The sequence below is a fragment of the Cervus canadensis genome, chromosome 19 (genome assembly GCF_019320065.1).
Source record: "Cervus canadensis isolate Bull #8, Minnesota chromosome 19, ASM1932006v1, whole genome shotgun sequence".
Lineage (NCBI taxonomy): Eukaryota > Metazoa > Chordata > Mammalia > Artiodactyla > Cervidae > Cervus > Cervus canadensis.
The window spans coordinates 23,599,356-23,623,540 of record NC_057404.1 but is presented as its reverse complement, the minus strand read 5'-3'; the positions used below and the strand labels follow the sequence as shown (position 1 = coordinate 23,623,540).

At 37.3% G+C, this 24,185-nt stretch overlaps 1 protein-coding gene across 3 annotated transcripts in view; it reads right to left on the bottom strand.

Moving 5' to 3' along the window:
- Positions 1 to 24,185, bottom strand: part of KCNIP4 (potassium voltage-gated channel interacting protein 4) — a 1,241,727-nt gene that overhangs the window by 934,496 nt on the left and 283,046 nt on the right. Inside the window, exon 1 of one of the 3 annotated variants that reach the window (XM_043438749.1) lies at positions 23,794 to 24,178. The exons of the other annotated variants lie outside the window; for them this stretch is intronic. Within the exon in view, the coding sequence (XP_043294684.1) occupies positions 23,794 to 23,881 (88 nt within the window). The 5' untranslated portion in view covers positions 23,882 to 24,178. Of the gene's footprint in view, positions 1 to 23,793; positions 24,179 to 24,185 lie in introns of those variants that run through there. 3 annotated transcript variants of the gene reach the window in all.

The window sequence follows — 24,185 nt, the reverse complement described above, 5'->3', positions numbered from 1 at the left end:
AATGGAAAGAGAAAGCATAAAAACAAGAGTGTGGGACTGCACATATATTAGTAGGTGGTACAGTTATAAACCTAACTCTTAAATAAAATTGCAAACTTGGAAAAGAAGTCAGGAAAAGCTGAAGAATGGTCACTACTGCTTTTTCCATCACAGTCTTGCCCCTCGCCCACTCCCATGTTTTAAATAATTATACACACTTTCTTAGCAGAAGCTTATTGATCCCTGGGTCAGGAAGATTCCCTGGAGAAGGGAATGGCTACCCACTCCAGTATTCTTGCCTGGAGAATTCCATACACAGAGGAGCCAGATGGGCTACAGTCCATGGGGTCGCAAAGAGTCTGACACAACTGAGCAAGTAACATTTTCGCTTTCACTTTCCATTGGAATGAAAGCCAAAAACATGTCATGACACTAAGAATCGCAAATATGGAAATTTAAAGTGGAGTATCCACTAGACAAACAGGCACTTAGCTGATGACCCTTCACTTGATGAAATTTCTTTTAGGGGCGTTATGAATTGCTGTTTGCAATGGGCAAGAAGGTAAATCATAAAGGCAGATTAACCACGTTGCAAAACTTGTGCAGGGACGCTGAATGCAGAAGATCTTAGTTACCCAGGTCTTCATTTCCTACGTACAAGCTCCATTGCAGCAAACCATGTATATGCCTTGAAGTCCTGATCTGGCCCCTAACCACACATGGAGTCCCTTTGTCTTTTGTCATTTCAATCATTGTGAATGAGGAGGGTAAAAACTAACTTTAACGTCAGCTGTAGCAAAATGTAAATAAAAGATAATTTACTAAAATGTATGTAGTAAAAGATAGTCACAAGTCAAAACGATCATTGACAAAAAAGCCTCATTATTTCCTTTGGCCGACATTTTGCTCCAAGCATTTCTCTGACTGTACCTACACGGCACTCATTCCTGCCTCCAGGAGAATATCACAGTCTTTTCAAACATTTTCTTGGAGCCAAAACAAGAGAGTACTTTTCAAAGGGAATGCATAAAAATAAAACTGGAATGTCTCAGTTTTGTTACTTTTTTAAGATGAGAGCATACTGCACTGAGGTAACACGGCCTCTCTCTGATTCAGAGGAACAGCTTGGTGATAAGATATATGATATTTTGTCCATAATAACTTTTGTTTTCTTCATGTCATCAATTGAGCTGGTTCTTTACCTCATTAGAGCATTTGCAAATGCATCATTGCAACAGATCATCTCTCTGCATTACTGTATCCATTATCCATAGAGCAAGTTCATCCAATTTCCCCAGCAGTTTATGAGAAAAAACAAATCAAGAAAGGCCTCCTTTCCCATATATCAGTGTAATTTATGCCAATGTTAGAGCCCAAGTGTTTGTATTTTCTCTGGCTTTTCTATTTGCTTGACATATGAAGTAGCAAAGTTAATATTCTTTGGGAAAAAAATTCTGTTCTGGTCTCTACTGATTTAAACATAAAGTTCAAAAGGAGATGGTATCTTATAAAGACTCTAAGCTCACTGCATTAAATTAACAATACTAATCTCTGTGTTTCACATGGTACTTCTCCAGAGCAGTTTTATAGACATTAAGTGAAAATGCCAAAGCTGTCTTTTAGATAAAAAACGATAATGGAAACTCCTTTCAACATTCCTTCAGGTCTTTCAAAGAATAAAGAGGTGGTAAGATATGAAAGGGAAAAGCGGCAGAAAGCTTCCATGATATCATAGGCCTGTCTTAATCAATTTGAGCTGCTGTAACAAAATACCCTAAACTGGGTAGCTTATAAACAATATATATTTATTTCCCATATTCTAGAAGCTGGGAAGCCTTAAAATGATGGCCCTGGCAGATTGGCTGTGGCAACTGGCAAGGGCTTACCTCCTGGTTCATAGATGGTACTTCACGTGGAAAGGGCTAGGGAGCTTTCTGAGGTCTCTTTTGTCAGAATATTAATCCCACTCCATCCTCAAGATCTAAACTTCCTCCAAAGGCCTACCTCTTAATACCATCACATTAGGCACTAAGATTTCAACACATATTTGGCAGGGACATTAACATTCAGACCTCAGCGAGACCTTCATATAATTCCTGTGCATCTCACTTGAGCTTTCCAATTCTCCTCTTCACACTGGTCCAGAGGGAAGGTACATATTTCTCTGGAGTCCTGACTACTTCTATTCTTGATTGCACATGTTCAGTAATTCAAAAATGATCTACTGAAAATCTATGATATGCTCTGCTAGAATTAAAGACACAGTATATAAATAATGGAATCTCTACTGTTACTGGGTTCTGGATCTTGGGGTTGGGTTGCATGAGGGAAGATGCTGGAAAAACAGTCAGGGATTTTAAAAAAAAAGCAGCGCTATGATAAGAGTTTGCACAGGGTGCTGTAACTCAGTAACCATGTGCCCAGACATGATTTTATGTTTCTGTATTAAGTTTTCAAATCCATGATGATGGCCTATGTGCACAACACAACTAAGTCTTATTCTGTAAAAAGATGAGATGACAATTAATTGTTTCTATATTCCATAACTTGGTTGTCTCCACAGTGGGTGTAGGAAGAAAATATTATGAAATAACATTACGAAAAATGTTTTTTTTTTTTTAAAGAGAATGAAATTGCATTAACCCTTAGTGGGCACATTGACTGTATGTCAGTAAAGCACAGAAGTGCCTGATGGGAGAGAAAATTCTACAGCAGCACAGGCTGCGCACTGAGACATCCTCACACTGCCAAGTCTGCTAACCTGTGTGTGCCTGGTTAGGCAAGGTTTACATATCACACTACTCGATGCTATTACATTCCAATTCACACTCACAAAAGAGACAGAGAGAAATAAATTATCTGTAGATAGAAGCTGGGGTTACAAACAATACTATTTCTGCACAGGCAGAACAAGAACATGGCCAAGGTTACTCTTCTGCTACCTGGCAAGATATTGCTTTCAGTTAGATGGCAAGGAAAATGAATGATTTATTCAGATCAGGCATGAATGCCTAATAATGTGAAATTATCAAGTCATGTATGGATGTGAGAGTTGGACTATAAAGAAAACTGAGAGCCGAAGGATTGATGGTTTTGAACTGTGGTGTTGGAGAAGACTCTTGAGAGTCCCCTGACTGCAAGGAGATCCAACCAGTTCATCCTAAAGGAGATCAGTCCTGAATATTCATTGAAAGGACTGATGCTGAAGCTGAAACTCCAATACTTTGGCCACCTGATGCAAAGAACTGACTCACTGGAAAAGACCCTGATGCTGGGAAAGATTGAAGGCAGGAGGAGAAGGGGACAACAGAGGATGAGATGGCTGGATGGCATCACCAACTCAATGGACATGAGTTTGAGTAAACTCCGGGAGTTGGTGATGGACAGGGAAGCCTGGCATGCTACAGTCCATGGGGTCACAAAGAGTAGGACACAACTGAGTGACTGGACTGAAACTGATGGATAGGGTTTCCCTGGTGGTCCAGAGGCTAAGAATCCACCTGCCAGTGTAAGGGACACCAGTTCTATCCTTGCTGCAGGAAGATCCCACATTCCTCAGCACAACCAGGTCCAGGCCCCACAACTACTGAACCTTACTCAAGAGTCTGTGAGCCACAACTACTGAAGCCCACGTGCCCCAGAGCCCATGCTCTGAAACAAGAGAAGTCACCACAGTGAGAAGCCCATGCACAACTAGAGGGTAGCCCTTGTTCTCTGCAACTAGAGAAAGCTTGCCTGCAGCAATGAAGACCCAGCACATCCATAAATAAAAATAAATACATCTTTAAAAAAGATGCTATGGATATTAGAGTTACATTCTGTATCTAAAAAATGAACTTCACCCTAAACTTGTGATGTGGATGGACTTTTAACAACTGCTGTATGAAGGCATGGATGCAAGGGGAAATATGTATTATGTTCAGTAAGTGAGGCTTATGATTTCCATGATAGAATTTGTCTATGCTAAAATATTTGTTAGTTTTTTATAACAATTAGGCATAACTGATAAGATTCCATTCCCCCCCCACCATTGGTAGTAAAATAATCTTCACTTAGGATGTGCTATCAAGACAAACAAGGCACACATCTGAAAGCAGACTGTAACACATTAAATATATTTCTTAATGCTAAAAGAAAATCAATTCTGTTTAATCTAAATTTTGTACCTCAACCACATCTGATAAAATAAGTAGACAGAACTTTATGAATAAAAAGGTCTTTAAAAATTTTAGTGGCTTGTTATGTTTGCCACTGGTTTAATCATTCTTTTTCTTTTAATAAAAGCATGAAATTAAAATGGGTTACTCGATGTCATTTTGTTTATACTGTTTCTTACAGGTCATATTCAGAGTTGACTGAGCACCATAAGTGTTCAACAGACTTTGATTTTATTTTTATCACATGCCTCATAAAACTAATTTAGAAACCTAAAAATGTGTCACTAAGATTTTGAATTATGAACAGTCAGAGCTTACTGAATTTCCCAAATCTAACAAGAATGGTTGGCTATGAAAGCAAACAAATACTCTTTAGTTATAGCCAGCTACATTTAAGAAACTCTTACAGGGATCAAGAAGATTCTGAACTGCCATGACTGATACTATGCCAATTTTTCAGAAGCCAATAACATGTTTTTGGAAGACTTTTCCTTCTGCATGGGTGCCTGATATAATTCCCATCACAAAGTGATTGAGATCTACTTTAGAATTATAATGGAGATCAAGTAAGTGTGTGGAAAATTCCCACCACTGGCCCATTTTGAGTCATTTTTTACATGGATGTTCTTCCTATATTATGTCTGTCACAGAATCTTCAACACATCTCAACTGTCAGCAGAATCTACTTGTTCACTTGGTTATACTTCATCATTTTTCCATTGCTGTTAATGGATCTATATGATTTATGGTTCCCCTCCTGTTAAAATTACTCAGAAGCAGGCATGTTGCAGTACTTTGAGCTCTACACCAGAGTACTAAGCCTGATACTTAACACTGTAATGCACAAGTGGGGGAGGAAGGACAAGGAAAAAAACCCAGACTGCTTGCAAAAGTAAGCATTCATTTTTAAAGCCCAATGATTTCCAGAAAGAAAGTTAGATATTTACAAAATTGAGTGATACCCCAGGAATGCCCCTCTTACTCCAAGGCCAGACTTCAAGCAAACACATTCCCTTGGGACCCAGTTCTGAAGCTTGAAGTAAATAAAACAAATTCTTTTGGATGTACTGAGAACCCTGCAGTAAAGCTGTGTACTTAGCTGACCTCTTAGAGCCTGACTGATGCTTACTTAACATAAAAAGTAGCCATAGGAGAGAGAGGCGATTTAGGACACTGTATGTGGACCAGCTCTGACCTGTGATCATTCCATAACCTCTGCCAGTTGTGGCTTCCTCTTTTGAGAAAGGGGATACTAGGATCTATTCCTAGAATACTTGGGGACTTTAACTGAGGTAACAACCTTCTGATCACAATTTACTTATCACTTGGAGAGGGAAAAAAAATGGTCAGTACATATGTTGTTTTTAATCAGCCTAGCCTGTGGGTAGGGATAACTGTTTTCTCAGTCACGTCCAACGCTTTATGACCTCCAGGCTCCTCTGTCCGTGGGATTCTCCAGGCAAGAATACTGGAGTGGGTTGCCATTCCCTTCTCTAGGAGATCTTCCCAATCTGGGGATCGAACTTGGGTCTCCCGCATTGCAGGCTGATTCTTTACCCTCTGAGCCACCAGGGAAGCCTTTCTAATTTGTTTCTGTCTAGTTCAGATACTGTAAGGTTTCTTACAAGGGTAAGAGGGAGAGGCAGGTGACTTTTGAAATAAAAACAATGTAAGTTAATTAAAATGGAGTGTAACGGTAAGAATGCTGTTGTTTTTTTTTAAATGAAAGATTTTAAAGAAAAAAAAAGAGAATTCTTTATTTAATATAACAATATTATTAGACTTTATTCCAAATCCTACATTCTAAAAATTTAACTTACACCTCTGGCAAAATTTTTTAAACATATTTGAGAAGTGCACTCTCTTTAAAATCATTATTCTAAGCTTGAGTCAGCAATTAGTACAGTACTAAAATACTGTATATACTGAACTAGCTAATGATAATAAACTATCCCCTTACATTATTCCAAGAAAATAGCCAACTTTAAAGACTTTTTTAAAACAGTTGACTTTAGCGTAAGTATTAAGCACTATCTAATCATTACTTAGGGCTTCCCTGGTGGCTTAGAGAGTAAAGCGTCCGCCCGCAATGCAGGAGACCCGGTTTCAATCCCTGAGTTGGGAAGATCTCCTGGAGAAGGAAGTGGCAACCCACTCCAGTATTTTTGCCTGGAAAATCCCATGGACGGAGGAGCCTGTGAGACTTCAGTCCATGGGGTCTCAAAGAGTCGGACACGACTGAATCATTACTTGATTAGAAAGTCCATCATTTCTAAGTGACTGAGTTGTAGTCAATGTCACAGAAGAATTAAGTTTTCATGAAAGCTAACCGACAAATTACTGTCCACATGCTTTTATAGTTTTGAAAATCTCAGCTCATTTTCAGATTGAAAGGCACTAGCATCTATTCTATGCCCTGCAGGAAGTATTCGAAAACATAGACAGAAATGAAGATAAAACTTCAGTTCAGTTGCTCAGTCGTGTCTGCCTCTTTGTGTCCTATCAAAATAAGACTGAATCTTCTAAACACTTTAGCATGAAAATTCTACCAACAAATCGGATTTAGAGTGAATATTAATGACTTGGCAGCAGAGGTCAAGTAATACAGCTTTTTGTTATACTCTTTGAGTTAAATCCACATCTAAATCTTTTCTTAGACTAGCAACCAGAAATGTGGCCCTGGCAGACATGGAAGCTCAGAGATCAAGCAAGATTTAGTGTATGTGTGTGTCTGTGTATGCACACCTGTGTACTTTTCTGTCTTTTCTAGAGGATCATGTGGGTGGTTGTGGTTTAGTAGCTAAGTCATGTCCAACTCTCGCGATCCCACGGACTGTAGCCTGCCAAGCTCCTCTGTCTATGGTATTTTCCAGGTGAGAATACTGGAGTGGGTTGCCATTTCCTTCTCCAGAGGATCTTCCTGACCCAGGACTTGAACCCTGGTCTCCTGCATTGTAGGCAGATTCTTTACCAACTGAGCTATGAGGGAAGCCCCTAGAGGATCATGGATCTGGTTTTTTCTACATGTAATTCATGTAAGCTTTCTGGAGGGTTAAATTGATCTGTATACTTCTGAGTAAAAGTAACTTTGAAGCAGTAATAGTGTATTGTGATTATTGGGGCAATTTAGTCCCTAATGGTTATGAGTGATTAATGTTCCCTAATTGTTTTGAATATTACATCTTGGGTGTTATCACTTTTGCAAATTATTTTAGAATGCAGAACAGCAGTATACTTAGCTCTTCCCAACCGTAATCTCCTTTATTGTACCTCTGAGAAATGAAGCTTGGATTGTGCATCCTTAACTAATAAATCAAGAACTGGAACATGTCTTCTTGCTCTTATCCCAGAGGTTTTCACCCTATCCTGCACCACCTGCATCTCCAGATATGACAGCCTTGGTCATGTCTGGAAAAATGTCTCTAATGCTTGGTTATCTGTGGACCCCATTCAGAATTGTATAGCATCTGTGCTCTACCTACTACCTCCTTCATGAGTTTTACTGTATCTGTGTAGCCTCTGGATTGATGTTTTAAACACAAATCATTTTTAGTTACATAAATATATTATAAAATATGAATTTAATTCTCACAAAATTATTATTTTGCCATAAATGGAAGAAATCCATAAAATATCTTCTAAACAAAATGAGGGGATAGTCTCAAAATTTAGATTTATCTTATTGTCTTGTTTTCTTGTTGAAATTGTAGAGTAACAAGTTTTGGCACAGTAATGAAGACATACTTGCAGTTAACTCAAAGATGTCCACTGATGATATAAAAATACTGAAATATAAAACAAAAAAGGTCAGATTCCTTATTATGTGTTCCAACTGCATTTTAATGCCAAGTTTGAGAGTCATGTAAAGTCAGCTTACATCTACCAATGTAAGTAACACACACTTGGAGGACATGTAAACTAGACACTAAAGATAGAGAAAGGGGTTCCTAGCCTGAGAATGGAATTTTATCCTGAGTATGAACACTAAATTGTAAGGTAAATTTGGTCCAACAACAAAGATATACTGAGACAACTATGCCAAGAATCAAGGCACTCAATGAACTTGGCCTCCTGGGACCTCAGGTTCCTCTGCCAAATGAAGGGAGTGGATCGGAAAGTCACTGCCCCTCATTTCTGGACTCTGGAACTCATTGTCTTCACTGTCTCGTTTCATTATCAACATTTGTGACACTTCTGTCTATTAGTTCCCAGAGTTTGGGAACTTCTAACACATAAGAACCCCCCTTTTCACAAAGATAAACCAGAGCATGTGAAATGAATTCTATCATCTTACTAATTCAATCATCTGCCTATAAGCTTTAGAGTGGCATTTCCAAAGTCACATCATAACCTGGAGAAGTCATCCTCAAATTTTGTCTGGAAAATGACTCTTCTCTTGGAAATCCTAGTAAGGACCCTTAAGTACCTCTGTATTTTTTGTAAACAATGATTATTTTAGATGAACAGGAGATCCTCCTATCCTTTCCTCATTGCTGAGATATTTCATGCTTCTTTCAACTAGTCCAAATTCAGAATATAGCTATGTGTAAGAAATTCTGTCAACAGAAATATATTCATTCAAGGAATGCTATACTCCTTCACCTATAAATAAATCATCTCTGAGTCTGAGGTCTATTTTATGCTTTGTAACTTTTTATTTCTTAAAGATTTATAAGATAATATTGTACTCTATTCTATTTGAGTGTTTCAGATTTGGCCTTACTTATCATCACTTGCATTTGGGAAGATGGGGCTCAATAAACTTAGAATATATATGTTAGAAAGCAAACTTGCATAACTTTGGACATAGTGCATGAAATACTAGCATTTCTTTAAATATTCCAGCTGGGATTATATAATTAATATTGCAATCATACTTTATAACAATAAAGGATTATTTTTAAGGAAGAAGCAAATTTCTCTGTGAATATATATGACTGAGATGATTCAAGGGACATATAAGATTGAGTTAAATGTCTTTTTACCCATCAATCTTCCAAAATACATATTGAAAAAAAAATGACTCAAATAGGCTTAACAAAGATAATGGATATCTATAAAAGTACTTTAAAAATACAGTTGAGAATTAGATTATGAAAGTAACTCATAGAACAAAACAGAAAAGTAAAGATAAAGATTTTTCTTTGAACCAATAACTAATCAAATAAGTTGGAAATGCAGATTGGGAGTTTCTCAGGCCACTAACAGATTACCGATTGATCGTTTTCTCTTTCGAATCCATATTCTCAACATCACTCATCCAAAGGCTTAAGTTGTAAAAAGGCATCCGGCCTGACTCACTTGAAGAACTCTATTTTAACTCAAAGAATATATAATTAGAATACTAGTATTCTAGCACTTCAATATATTTTTAAAGCTGTTTGAAAACTACTATATTATCACAGAAGGTTCCTTTCTGGCACAGAAAATGGAAACGCTGCTCAATGTACTCATCATGCTCTTCAATCCACCTTTTGATTGCCCTTTTCTCTCCATTTCCAGGCCATCAGGATCTCTTGACTGTACCATCACAGTCATCTGCAGCCATCTGCCGCCAAGTAGCCTTCTTAAAACACTGCCACCTGGTGGTACATCTCTATTCAAAGGCCTGCAGATTATGCTGTTTCACTGTAATATGTTCAAACCTTACAACTTCTCCCCAGTGCATATCCAGTCACTTCTCCCCAACACTTTGCTTCACTAACAATGCTGCCCAACGCCCACTTTGGCTTCCACTGCTATAATCCTGATTGGAGCAATCACTCTGTTTATATCCTTGACCACCTTCCACCTATTTCTGTTCTTGACTCTCCCTAGCAGGGGTCAGAGACTACTCTGGATGAGTCAGAGAGTAAATACTGCAGGCTTTGCAGGCCTAGCACTTTCCCGTGTGTGTGTGTGTGTGTGTGTGTGTGTGTGTGTGTGTGTATGTGTGCGCGCGTGCGCACTCAGCCACTCAATCCTGTCCCACACTTTGCGACTCCATGGACTATAGCCCACCAGATTCCTCTCTCCATGAGATTCTTCAGGCAAGAATACTGGAGTAGGTTTGCATTTCCTTCTACAGGAGATCTTTCTGACCCAGGGTTCGAATCACATCTTCTGCATTGGCAGGTGGATTCCTTACCACTGAGCCACCTGGGAAGCCCTAGCAGTTTCCCTTACAACCACCCAACTCTACCATTATAATGTAAAAAAACAGCCATAGGCAGTGTGTAATGAATGAGCAAAATTCCACTAAATCTTTATTTTTGGATACTAAATTTGAATTTCACATAGTTTTCCTGAGTCATGAACTACTATTCTTGTGATGTTTTCTTTTCAATGACTTAATACAGAAACACTTCTTAGTTAATGGACCATACAAAAACAGGCAATGGGCTAGATTGATCTGTGGACTGGAGCTTACCAATTCCTATTCTATTGTATATCTCAAAAAAGCAACCAGTTGTTAGCATGATTAAATTTAACTTCCACTCAATTCTGCCACGGCTCCCAGTTCCACTCAGAGCAAAGGTCCGGGTCTTCACAGTGGCCTATATAAAACTTTTATATTCTGATCTTTCTTCTCTGCCTTTATCTCCAATTACTCTAGCTACCCTCTGGTTTTGCTCTGCTCCAGCTAACTACCTTGCTTTTTATTCTTGAACACACACAACACAAGCCTGCCCCAGGGTCTTTGCACTGGCTAGTCTCTCTGCCTGGTATCTTTTTCCTCATATGTTTCCATGGAGTTCTTGTATGCTTTGAGATTTTGATCTAACATCATTCTCTCCAAGAGTCTATCCAGACCACTCAGTTTCAATTTTAACCACCTATTGTGTGTTGCCTGTGTTCTCCTAAAATTGATATACTGAAGCTCTAATGCCTAGTACTTCAGAATGTGGCTGTATTTGTAGATAACGCCTTTAGAGAGGTGATTCACTTAAATGAGGCCATTCGAGTGAAACCTAATCCAATTTGATTAGTATCTTTAGGAGACGAAATCTGGACACATAGGAAGATATCAGAGGCTTATCCTCAGAGGATAAAGGCCACGTGAGGACACAATGAGAAAGTGGCCATCTGCAAGCCCTGGAGAGAGTCCCCAAAAGAAACCAAACCTGCAAAAACCTTGATCTTAGACCCCCAGGCTCCACATATGTGAGAAAATATATTTCTCTTGTTTAAGCCACCAAATCTGTGATATTTTGTTATGGAAGTTGTAGCAAACTAACACACACCTTAACTTCCACAGCCCTCCCAAACCTACCCCACCTTGTTCTGTTTTTACCCCGAACACTTATCTTGCACTAACATACTATTTAATTAAAAAACTTAGCATGGTTATTACCATCTCCTTGCTACATGAGGGCAATGATCTTTCATTTACTGATGTATTCCAAATTCCCAGAATAGTGCCTACCAAAAAGGTAGGCACTTCACAAATATCTGCTGGATATAGGATATCTAACAACACATTATCTTGATACACCTCCTTCCTCTGTTTCTGTCTTCTTCTTGGAAAGGCCGAATTGCCAATTCAGCATCTCCAAATGCATAGCTACTAAAACCCAGTTCAAAGGCCACCACTGCTAACATTGCCTCTCTAGACACCAGCAAAAAAAAAAATGGACTCCCTCTTTGAATTCTAATACACAATCTGTACCTCTCTCCTGCTATTTCACAATTCAAGTCTGTAATAAGATTGTTATATATGTTTTAACTTCTCTACAAGCTTCTTTCTGGTGCAAGCTGGTATCTCACACATCTTCAAATTCCTCACCATACCCACTGAATGTGCACATGAAGTCAAAGCATAATAAATGTTTAGTGAACTTACTGCATGCATTATTATCACAAAAACATCTGCTACTGAACAATAACACTCTGGCAGGCTCTATCTTGTCTTCAAGTTATTTGCAAAATCAGCAAACCTGTATGAAGGTGGCACTGTCATCCCCTTTTACAGATGATGTCACTGAGCCTAAGAGAGGTAAAGTAATTTGCCCAAGGTCACCCTGCTAATGAGTGGTGAAGCCAGATTTCAAACACAGGTCTACAGTCTATAAAGGTCAAGACCGGAATTATACAGATTCACAAGCAGAAAGGAAAACAAAATGTTTACTTTGAAATAAAAATTTCAGTATCATGTTAAATGAAATGAAGGCAAAGGAAGGCGTACCACGACCTAAATTCTTAGAGGCTTGAATGAACTGACTTCACATTTCCAAGGACTACTTTTCTTCTTCTGAATTCTAAGAAAGTAGTGGCTGTACACTTCTCAAGTTTATATAATGACTCAAATTTTAAAAATTCAAATTCATAATAGCATACCTTTCAGATGAATCTTATTTTCTTTGTAATGACTGAAGTCTTAAAACATAAACGAATGGGCTATATGAAATAAATATGACTTTCTTAAAGATAGAATTTTCATACCTATGCATACCTCCCATCACCTTATAAGATTTCATTAAGAATTTTAAAAATCAGCAAGATCTTAATACTGACTTCCGAAGTAGACAAGTCCTACTTTTCATTGTTGTTTTTAAACTCTATTATACTTCATACCCTAGGAAATAGGCAAGATGGGTACATACAATTATTAATTTTGGTTAGGAAAAAAAGGCTTTACTTACTACTTTTTAAAAATTTAAGGACTTTAGATTTATGAATTTTCAGCAAAAATATCTCTATTGCACATGTTAAAGCAATACACAAATGCCATTGCCTCTTTTTAGACAGAAGAGGATTTTTTATAAAAGAACAGTAAAGCATAATTAAGCAAAAGCTTTCAAGTATACAGCTCTTACATTTTATTATTTTTGAAGAATGTCTTTGAGTTACATATTTTATTTGCTTTTCAAAAAACTTAAATTGATATAAATGGAACACACTTTGACCTTTTCTGAGGAATTGAATACAACTGAATGATGTTAGTTGCTATACTTTGCTCTGATATTTCAGTATTCACAGGGGCGGGATTGATGCTGAAGCTGAAGCTACAATACTCTGGCTACCTGATGCAAAGAACCAACTCACTGGAAAAGATCCTGATGCTGGGAAAGACTGAGGGCAGGAGGAGAAGCGGGCAACAGAGGATGAGATAGTTGGATGGCATCATCGATTCAATGGACATGAGTCTGAGCAAACTCTGGGAGATAGTAAAGGACAGGGAAGCCTGGTATGCCGCGGTCCGTGGGGTCACAAAGAGTGGACGTGACTCAGTAACTGAACAACAACAAAAGGGTTTCCCAGGTGATGCCAGCAGTGAAGAACCTCCCTGTCAGTGCAGGAGACGTAAGAGACATGGGTTTGATCCTTGGGTTGGGAAGATCCCCTGGAGGAGGACATGGCAACCCACTATAGTATTCTTGACTGGATAATTCCGTGGGCAGAGGAGCTTGGCTGGCTACAGTTCATAGGGTCTCAAGAGTCAGACAGGACTGAAGTGACTTAGCACGCACACATCAGTGTCCAAAACAGACAACTTGACTGAGTACTGATCCCGACTACTGTCCTAGATAATGCTGTCTTTAAAAAGTACCTGTTAGCAGCCTGAATTGGAATCACCCAATTCTTCTGATGAGGAAGCAAGTGTCATGGGAAGAATGTCAACTTGCTCAAGGTCACCTACCTAAATAACATGGTGCTAAGATTTAAGTTCAGGTCTTTTCCGCTGCCAAGACCAAGTATTTCTATCAGAGCAAGATATCACCATAGGTGCTTATCAAAATGTAAGGCTAAAAGAACAATGTCTTCTGGAATAGTAATGTAATGGACTAGTAACAGGACTAAACAGCTCCCACAATCTTGATAAAAATCACTCGAGTAACTCTGACCTTAACATTCTCTTCTGAAAATAAAGAAGTCAGACCTAAAGATTTTTATGATCCACTGAGATTTTACACATCAATGATCTAATAGCATATTCCAACACAACTATTTATATAAGTAGCATAATCTACATAATGTTTCTATTATTGTCATTGTGTTGTGCACTTTTCACTGTATTGAATTTGAACAAGCTTCTTAACCATTCAAGATCACAGACTAAGGCTTTACTTGGAGATGGGCTAGGAGGGCATCAATGGATGACACATTTGCATGTATTTGGGTATTTGCCCAGCAGTAGGCTATACAGTCTCCCTTAAGGAATCTTTATGAGACACAGCATAAAACTGATTTTTAAAGCCTTTTGTAGAACTGGCTTTATAGCTCTTTGAAGGCTTCTGACTTTTGTTTGGCTCAGAGAATTACAAAATGATTAGGAAACTCTTCTATGCATACCTTGAAATAAAATAGGCTCTATGTATTGCAAGGATGTATTGCAGAATAGAAGCACAACTGATTTGGTATGTTTTAAATCTCTTATCCTAACCTGGTAACTGTGCAAAGTGGAAATCTTTCCATTGTAGAGGTGGCAATATGGAGCTGGTGGTGGCAGTTTAGTCAAAACGCCGTGACCAACTCTTGCAACCCCTTGGACTGTAGCTCACCAGGCTCCTCTGTTCATGGAATTTCCCAGGTAAGAATACTAGAGTGGGTTGCCATTTCCTTCTCCAGGAGATCTTTCTGACCCAGGGATCAAACTAACATCTCTTGCATTGCAGATCACAGGCGGGTTCTTTACTGCTGAGCCACCAGCGAAGCCCCAATACTAAGCTAGGAGAACTTAAAACTTTTTCAAACATATATGCAAACTGGAGAAGAAAACTGTAGATACAAAACAGATCAGCTGAAATCCTGATTCTATATCTATATCTATCTATCTAGTTACAGTACATTCAAGGTGGTATTTTTTTTCTGTTCTAGGAGGCTTATCATAGTTTCAGATTGAAAGAATCTAGAAATGTCTGTATTATTATTTTAAAAATATTAAAGTGCAATCATTACATATATACTATGTTCATTGTAGATATGAGAAAATACAAATACACATAACTTTATACATAAATCACCCGTAAGATATATTATTTTGAAACAAATGGGGAACTATACATTACCTACCCCTATCTTAAAATGTGTCGGTCTACCTCCTTTGTGTACAATTAGAGAGAATTCAGACTTGCAGGGTTCTGGATTATCTACAGCAGTTTCTATAATAGGAAGAAGTACTGGGCAGAGATAAGAAAGCAGAAGAACTACAGCAGAGATTAGAATGAGTAGCTGACATGGCTGAGATCAGAAGCGATAACAGGCAAACAATTACAAGCCTACCAACTTTGGGGAAGACACATAGTGAAACAGAGCTCTAAGATGTTGTAGCTTTGTTCCCTAAAAAGTACTGGCATGCAATTTAGTCAAACACCCAATGACTACTTATCAAATATCTAGTATGTTCCAGGCATGATCTACACACTAGATTGCAACAAAGAACAAAATAAACAGGATCCTTTAAAAGAAGTTCACATTCCATATTTTTAGACAATTATAAATAAATATTTTAGATCATGGTCATTTCTGTGGAGAAAATGACCATATATCCAGTTTGTCGGGAACCACCTTGGTTTGTGCCCATATTCCTGCTGTGGATTATTAAAGTTGCCTCCTTTTACCCTCCAAAGTACCCCAGTTTTGGTCACCTTGTCTGTAAAAGAAATTTCAAAAAGATGATATAAAAGAAAGTCATTGTAGGAGGGGTTATTTTGGATTGGATGATCAGGAAATGACTTAATAAGATAATGTTTGAGCTGAGAAAGTCATCACACAGGTCTTCAGAATGTGTCTGAGTTTGAGGACAGAGAACTCTATAAAGAAAGAGAGATACAGTTTAGATCCTGCCAAATCTAGTTTTCTATCTTAGTCCCACCACATCCTGGATTTGGCTAGGTTCCCCATGGGATGCTCAAGTGGTATCATTTAAGTCTGATAATGTGAGTCAGGAACACATTAAATTATATTGAGAAAGAAACTGATACTTATTTATAATATCCTGCCACAAATCTATATTTTTGAACAGATATGCAATAAACACTGTGTAAGGGTAAATGCTAGATAATTAAATATCTTTATGTCACTTAGAAGACTCAGGTCTACTTGAAATACAACTCCAACACCAGACTCTATAAAATAATACAAGGTTGATGAGTAATTAAATGCCAAACAATGGAGGGTAGACAACTTGTACTATGAGAGCTTAAAAGGGAATGAAATCAGTGCATATCGGACAGTGGAGACAGATCTAAGAGGGTGGAGGAGAAACAGGATGTGAACAGGGGCTTAACTGATTCACTACCTAATTGCTCAGTAAGCCACAGAACCACTTGCCTGGACAAGGAACAGAACCTTCTGACGGGTTTTGCTGGTAGTTTTTGCAGCAATCTGGTACTGTGGGCAATTTAGCTTTTCAGCAAAACTTCCTTCTGAAAATAACCCCCCAGTTTCTCTCCTTCCCGGATGCTTTCTCACCTTCCTTGTTTGGTTCTCCTCTCATTGGCTTCTCTCTAATTTTTTCAGCAGAACATATTTTATAAGCTTAATGTCTCATCTAGGTTGCTCATTGTCCTCACCTCTCCTTGGCTAAAACCTCAAGAGACCTGCCCTCTTCTTTTGGAAATTTTAGCACATGTGGGTTTGTGGAGTTAACTGTCCTGCATTTATTTGCTGCCCTAGCAGAGTAATGTGGGGCAGGCAAGAATCACGAAGAAACAGCTTACAAAAACACAAGCTCCTAACCGCCACTTAATACAGTTTAGTTGAATCAATAAATGGCAAATATAGTTATTGAAAACTAACATAATAAAAGGCAATATTTTAAAATGCAGTCATTTTATTGGTTATTTTATATTTATTCCTAATTACCAGGCAGCATAATAATGATTAGGCATCCAATTACCTTTAGGGAAAATTTATTTTGAAAACAGAACATCCTATGGAAATCAGCCCAGTGATAATGAGAAAAGTTACCCATTTATTGAATGTTTGCCAGCAAGAGAACTATATGTAAGAATATCTCCATTTTACAGGGAGCCTGACCCTGCTCAGAGCAGCTGCATGACCTTCACAATGGTAGCAAAAAGGAGAGAGCTGCAAGTCCAACACACGGTTCCTAACTCTTCCCCTAAGCATGCCGCTGCTCTCCAGAAGCACAGCTGGAGGCTGACCAGAGAACAGCTCTCCTGGAAACACATTCTAAGAATTATTATTTTTTGTTTTAATGTAATATAGTCATTAAGACTATGATGAAACATTAGAGGAAGTAAAACAGAGCCAGAGAGTGAGCCAGACATGAGATACATGAACAAGGATGTCAAATGATGGAATGCCTTCCACGAGTTAACACTTCTAAGCAAAACTTGGCATAGTTCTTCTCCTCCTTCCTTGGCCCCTCATTCAGTTCTCCTGACTCACTCTCCCTGTAAATAATAATTAGTCAGCCCTCCTCACCTATTAATATATGTTGATCTGCTGCAGAGTCCTGTGAATTCACCTTTTAAACATATATACACTAATATATCTAAAACAGATAACTAATAAGAACCTACCATACAGGGAACTCTAATCAATATTCTGTAATAATCTATATGCAAAAAGAAACTAAAGAAGAATGGAAATGTGTATAATTGATTCACTTTCCTATACATCTGAAACCAACACAATATGGTTTCAACACAACCAACTCTACTCCAATAAAAATTAATTTAAAAAAGTAAAGTGAACACTGGTCCCACATAAAGAATATCTTGAGACATTTTTATGGTATTAAAGTATCTTTATCAGTTAGAAGAAATGGAGAATAGTAGGCACAGAGCAACTGTTTGCAAAGAATGATCAAAACTACTTTGTCAAATTTTTTGGCATACACTAAAAACAAATCAATGTTGATTTCCATCATGGGCAGTTGGACTTTGCCTTCTTACACAAGAGAGGACAGTTCCTCATAGCTTAATCCCTTCCCTGCAAACCCACAATGTATCCCCCTGCTGGAATAAGAAGTTTGGAATGAAAATATACTTTATGAAAAGAAAATCCATTATTGTGCTCAGCAAGCACCAACCATAACCATACCATCCTGGGGGTGTAATACCATCTCCCTCTAAGACAAACATCACATTGACTTCATGTGTCATTTAACATGGCTGATCATGTTGACATCTCCTCAAAAAACACAGTCCATTTGTTTAAAGGTATAGGTTTATGTTACTTCTAAAGTTTAAGAGACACGGAGAAATTTTGGACAGAAGCTATATGGTCAAAGTAAATAAAAAACAACTATAGTGAAAGATGTGTTAGATTGACAGGAATCTTACGAGTCACCCCAAGGATATGAGCTTTCTTGAGCCTCTTTAAATATCTTTTGTGGGGCAACAACATGACCAATGTTAGTAACTTTAAACAAAGAAAGCCTTGCCAGTGGTAGTGGGTGAATATAAAATAATAAATATGGCCAGGCACATATTTCTCCTACTTAGAATAGTTTTCCCACTAGTTTCTAGGATGGGATCAGCCAATGGAAGCACAAGCAACAATCTGAAGATTGGAGAAAGACCAGCAATTTTTTTTTTCCTGTGTTCCCTTCCTGTCAGGTCACCACGGGTTGGCTGGGTCCCTGGACTAAAGGCCACCTCTCCTGTCAAGCAGCCTTCTGCCCACAGATTCCCTCTCACAGCTTCAGAAACATTTTCCGTCCCCTGGCCCTTTAGCCACTCATTGTCTCTCCAGTATCCCACCTCCCCTCGTTGATTTCCTTACTTTGCCCACACACATGGCCCCTTCATTAAATTATTTTTTTGAGGTTTCTTTCCTGCCAGGAACATAACTGATACATATCATAATCAATGTATAATATCCTCAACAGCCTGTGTGGTGATATTTCAATATTTCTTTGCATTTTTCAATGAGGCACTGATATATAACTTTTAAAGCTGTGGCTCAGATATCTCTGATTACCTTAACCAATAGGGGCAAATACTGCTCCTTCTATGAATGTGAGCTCTTCCCTTGAGACCACATGATTAATTCTGTCCGTGAGTCAAAAAATGCATTTTAAGAGTTTAACATGACTATGACTATAAAATCAGATCATTGACTACTTTGAAGTTCTCACAATGATCAAAACAATCTCCTTTTTGGAAGTCTTCAAGTCCTACAAGTCTTACCTAATGCACTAACTAAGTGATAAAGAACCTAAAATACAAAGTTATCATTAATATGTAGATTTTCTTAAGAAATGAAAGGGGTAACCAACATTCTGCATATATGGGTGGTTTACCCATTGAACATAGGGATCCTCTAACCAGATCTGGCAAGAATGGCAGAATTTGAGATTAGGCAAGAAGCTGCAGCCTTCAAAATATCCCATAAAATCAACTTTATTAACAGAGGCCAAAATATTTCTTCTGACAAAAAGTTTAAAATGTAAACCCTAACTAGGAAAAGCAACACAATTACATACATTCTTTGACAGTCAAGAAAAACATCGTCCTTTGCTTTCTTCTCACTTGAGTTCAGGTTTCAATAGAAGTTCAAGAAAACTGAACAAAAATTGGTGGCATTATGTGTGTATTTAAATAATGCAAATTTTACACAGTGCTATAAAAAATATGATCTCCCTTTATCAGCAAAGTTTGAATGAATTAAAAAATATAAATGTAATCAAGAGTAGCATAATTTCAAAGCAGGCAGGCCAAGTGAATATGAACTGTTTATTCAACTGTCACATGTCAGGGCCATGTGAACTGTGAAATAAAAACTCTTGTCACCTTGCCAGGAAGAAATTTGAGTTTTATGAATTTTTAATTATGTGACATTTTCAGGAACGCATCCTTTGCATGATATGCATCAGATGAAAACAGGGATTAAAAAAAAATGAGGTCAGAGGGGACTGAAAACATGATTCTGTGATTTGTAATCAGGAGGGAAAAGACGGAAGTGTGCATAGTAGCTAGAAACAGGTTTTCTTAAGTGTATTATTTGGCTAAATATCACCCTTTATTTTCTCTTCACACTTTAAAAATGTAACATAAAAACAGCAAAACTCTAAATCTTTAAACCACTAGCTTTGTGAATGGCTTGATCCACTTTTCCTTCAACAATGATAAGACTGAAAGCAGCTCAATGCCTATCTGTAAAACAAACTGTTTCTCTCTCTTTAAAGTCCTCTGCTTGACGAAATGGTGAATGCTTATGTCATGCTTTTAGTAATATAATTTTATTATACCTGAAATACTGTAACCCACTACTTAAACAGCAATTCAAAGTTTAACAATTAAACTTTGAACATTGAATTAAGCAATTCAATGTTTTGGTTTGAACTGCCTTTGTTACCCTTAGGTGGAGAGTTGAACTTCATCACACCTGTAGCCTGTCATCTTGAAGCCTGAAACAGAACTCCAGGCAAGAGCCACCTCACACGTATGTTTTGGGAATTTCTGCTAATAGAAAAATGTGTTCAGGTCTTGAGTTTTCAAGAAAACTACGTGTAGAGTACTGATGTGCCCAAACAACCTCCCCAAAAGAACCATAAAACATTCCAATATTAAATTTCACATATATAGAAGAAACAATTTAAAATTCAGTATCTGTAACATTATTTACCCTTTTAAATGGTTCAGCACTTATATGACAGGGTGTTTTTTGGATTCCTATAGTATACAAATTGCCCATCAATAGAGTTAAGTCTCATACTAATAGACTAAAATCTTCATAAATCATCTCCACTTCTTTAGATGCACAGAAACATATTGGTTATTGTGAGACTCTTCTAGATTAGAATATAATACTGTACAAGAAGATGGAGGTCTTAAATTGAAAACAAATTAGGATAACTGATCCTGTATCACATCTTACTATACTGAACATGGTAGCCACTAACTTTTAATATTTTCATATGGATTTCTGGGGTTTATTATATACAAAAGAATCATTTAAAATTCTTATATTTTTCATAATAAGTAAGGCCAATACATGTGTTTATAAAATCCATTCTTTGGCAAATGATTCGCCATGACAAAAATATGTAAAAAGTTTCTGGTAAAGTGAAAGCATCTTATCTGGACAAACCTTTATTACTGAATTGCACTCTTTAACAAAGAATATTTTTTAAAATGATTCACTGATTTTGAATTATTTATTTGTAAGCCATCCCAGGCACTGCCAAAGTTGTATGAAAATCTCCCAGAAAAGGAAACTGCTTTCCTCTAACTTGTGATAACACTAATAAGACACATCAAAGGAGAGTTTGTGTCCGTGAAAATTTCCTTGCTCTTCAAATTTTCTGTTTGTATAAAGGCATGGGCATTTTGATATCAAATGAAAGGCAACTGCCAGCAATACAGGTTATGTATTATAGAAGTAACCTGTTTCCAAATGCAAACCAAAATCACTATTTCATTAGATCACATCTTCAATTTAAGAAGTGAAGATAAAGGACTTGTTGTAAAATGAAAAAAAAAAAAGAAAAATCATCCAAGGCATATTCATATCTTTTTAAATTTTTGATAACTACAAAGACATATGCTGATTGTTCAGGATACAATTAACAACTGCTTGCATATCCAACCTTAAAGCAAAATTCTTAAACTAATTCAACTCTGCTTCCTACTTCTTCATTAATTACTAGCTAAGGGACTTGGAAGTGCTCTAATGAATTTTACATTAGATTCTGCAATATGAACAGTGTATATTATCACAGCATCTAGTAAATGCATAAACTGGCTTTTCCAAGTTTCATCTTGAGCAGTTGTAAAGATTCTAGCTAGATTTTTACAACGTTTAGTATTAGACACTGTGCTGAAAAGAATTTTTACAAGAAACAAGTTGATGTAATCACATTCCCCAGGTCATAAATCTAACTTACTACTTTATAATAATCTATTTCTCAAAGTTCTTATGTTTTTCTCCTGTGGTTCAGAAAGAAGAGAAGAAATTCTACCTATATTGATTTCTAAATATGCATTAAATAGGCTTAAAATATTTCTGCTATACTAGCTTTCCATAAATTTCATATTATAAATTACCACGCAGTCATTAGCCAACCACTAGATTTTGGATTCAATGCTTACGGTTTATGATGTCACAACCATCTACCATCTTCATAAAATTCTTTGAAATCAGAGTTTCATAAAACTACTCAAACAGACTGAGCAAGAAAAGGCAGAGCACTGAACACAAATCCAGTTAAGAAACAGGTAGAACCTTAAAATCACCTTATCAAAGTACATACTATGGAAAGCTTGCTTTTATAAAATATTTCTCTAATTTTATAGCAAGATGAAAGACCTCCTATTGAGCACTGTTCAATAAGACACGGTCTCATAAATGGCACATCACCCGTAACTGAATGTTCACAGCAAATACATTGATACCATTGATCACAATAGACATGATACAGCAAAGTCATATTGCGACTAAGAATAGAAGTGTAAAAACTGGGTAAAAAATACAACAGAGCTCCCAGTTCACCAAAGGCAGGTACAGACTCTCAGTGATTACTCTTAAAAGTGTCAAAAGCCAACACAATTTTCACTGCTTAAAGCTCAGCATCTGATAACAATCTGTTAAAAATATTTATGAATATTTAATAATGCTCTCAGAAATCATTTGATTTTCACAGTTACCCCCTTAAAACTGTTTTTCCTGATCAGATTGTCAACATAATTATATATGCAGTTCTGCTATTCACCATAGGAGTACTTTCTAAAGAAAATGCTCAAGTTCATCTTTCAACCTTGCACCATGGTGTATAGGTATTTTTACTAACTCCTCTTTCTCATCATTTAGATTTAAGAAGATAAATGTAAGTTGAAAAAATAAAGCTAACAATAGTTCTTCATGGCCAGAATCAAAGAGTGGTATTATATCAACTCAGCTTTGCTCCGCATAAGTTTGACGGTCCAGGCCAGAATCAAAGAGTGGTATTATATCAACTCAGCTTTGCTCCGCATAAGTTTAACGGTCCATTAAAAATACCTATTATCAAAGGCAAAGTAGTTTTGGTCCCACCTGTCACTATCTTAATGACAGTATTGCCTAGGAATTTCATGGGCAGCAAAACTGCTGGTTTAGGCTAATCATTTTGGAACATCTTAAAAATATTTTCTATCAACACTTAGATTTAAATAGAGTTTCTATTTCAATCGTGCAAGTTGTTAAACATTAAAATCCACTGCAATGAAACAAATATCAAAGCTCTCATGGACATTATACTCTTCAGCTGTTTTCACATGTTGCAAGGAATCCAGAAATCCAAAAGAAATGTCCTTAACTCTTTCACTGCTAAGCTCTACAATCAAGTGCTAGAAATGATCTATAGATTATAATGATCAAAGAGTTCTAGAGAATTTCCAAATACCTGCAGGGAGACCAGTTTTGTGATTTTTCAGCAAACTGCAGCAAGCAGGAGAGAGGGAAAAACCCCTCACACAATCATGCTTTAAAAAAAAAAAAAATCTTCCTATTCTGCAGACACTGCTTTCTTAGATTGAAGCACATTTAACAGCGACACTGCCAAAAAGACATAAAAGATATATCCACAGATTCCAGTTCTATCCCCAAATTAAAGCTGCACTGCACACATTTTTAGAAACGTGAATCCCAGCAAACACTTACGATTGTATTTTATTGACAACATTAAAAATAAACACAACACAGAAATAGTGAGCCTTTCCTCTTTCATTTCAACTTCGGTACCATGCTCTATCAGCCTCTATTTAAAAAAAAAAAAAGTCATTACCTGTATGAAGAGAACCTGTTAATAGTCTGAGAAGGTACTGGGCAAATTTCAATATTTCACGTTTACATCGTTTTCTACAGCCACTCATCTTAAGCAACAAGGTATTCCTCTGAGAAGAGCCAGAAGTCTTTGCCAATAAAAAAAAAAAAGACAGTCTCTGAGGGAAAACTTCTGTCTCAGTTTATGTCACAGGCTGCCTTACAACTCCTGTGAAATTAGCTGTTAGTGCCTGAATCAGAAATTCCTTTAAAAAGCTAGAGAAGCCGGATCCAGCCAGCACAGTAACAGGCTGGTGAGAAAGGGCTGCTTCTTGGTTTGGTCACCAAGTTCTCTGTGGCAACAGATAGGCTGCTGCTTCCCACTTGTAGTAAGCCACTGTGGCTCAGCTCAGC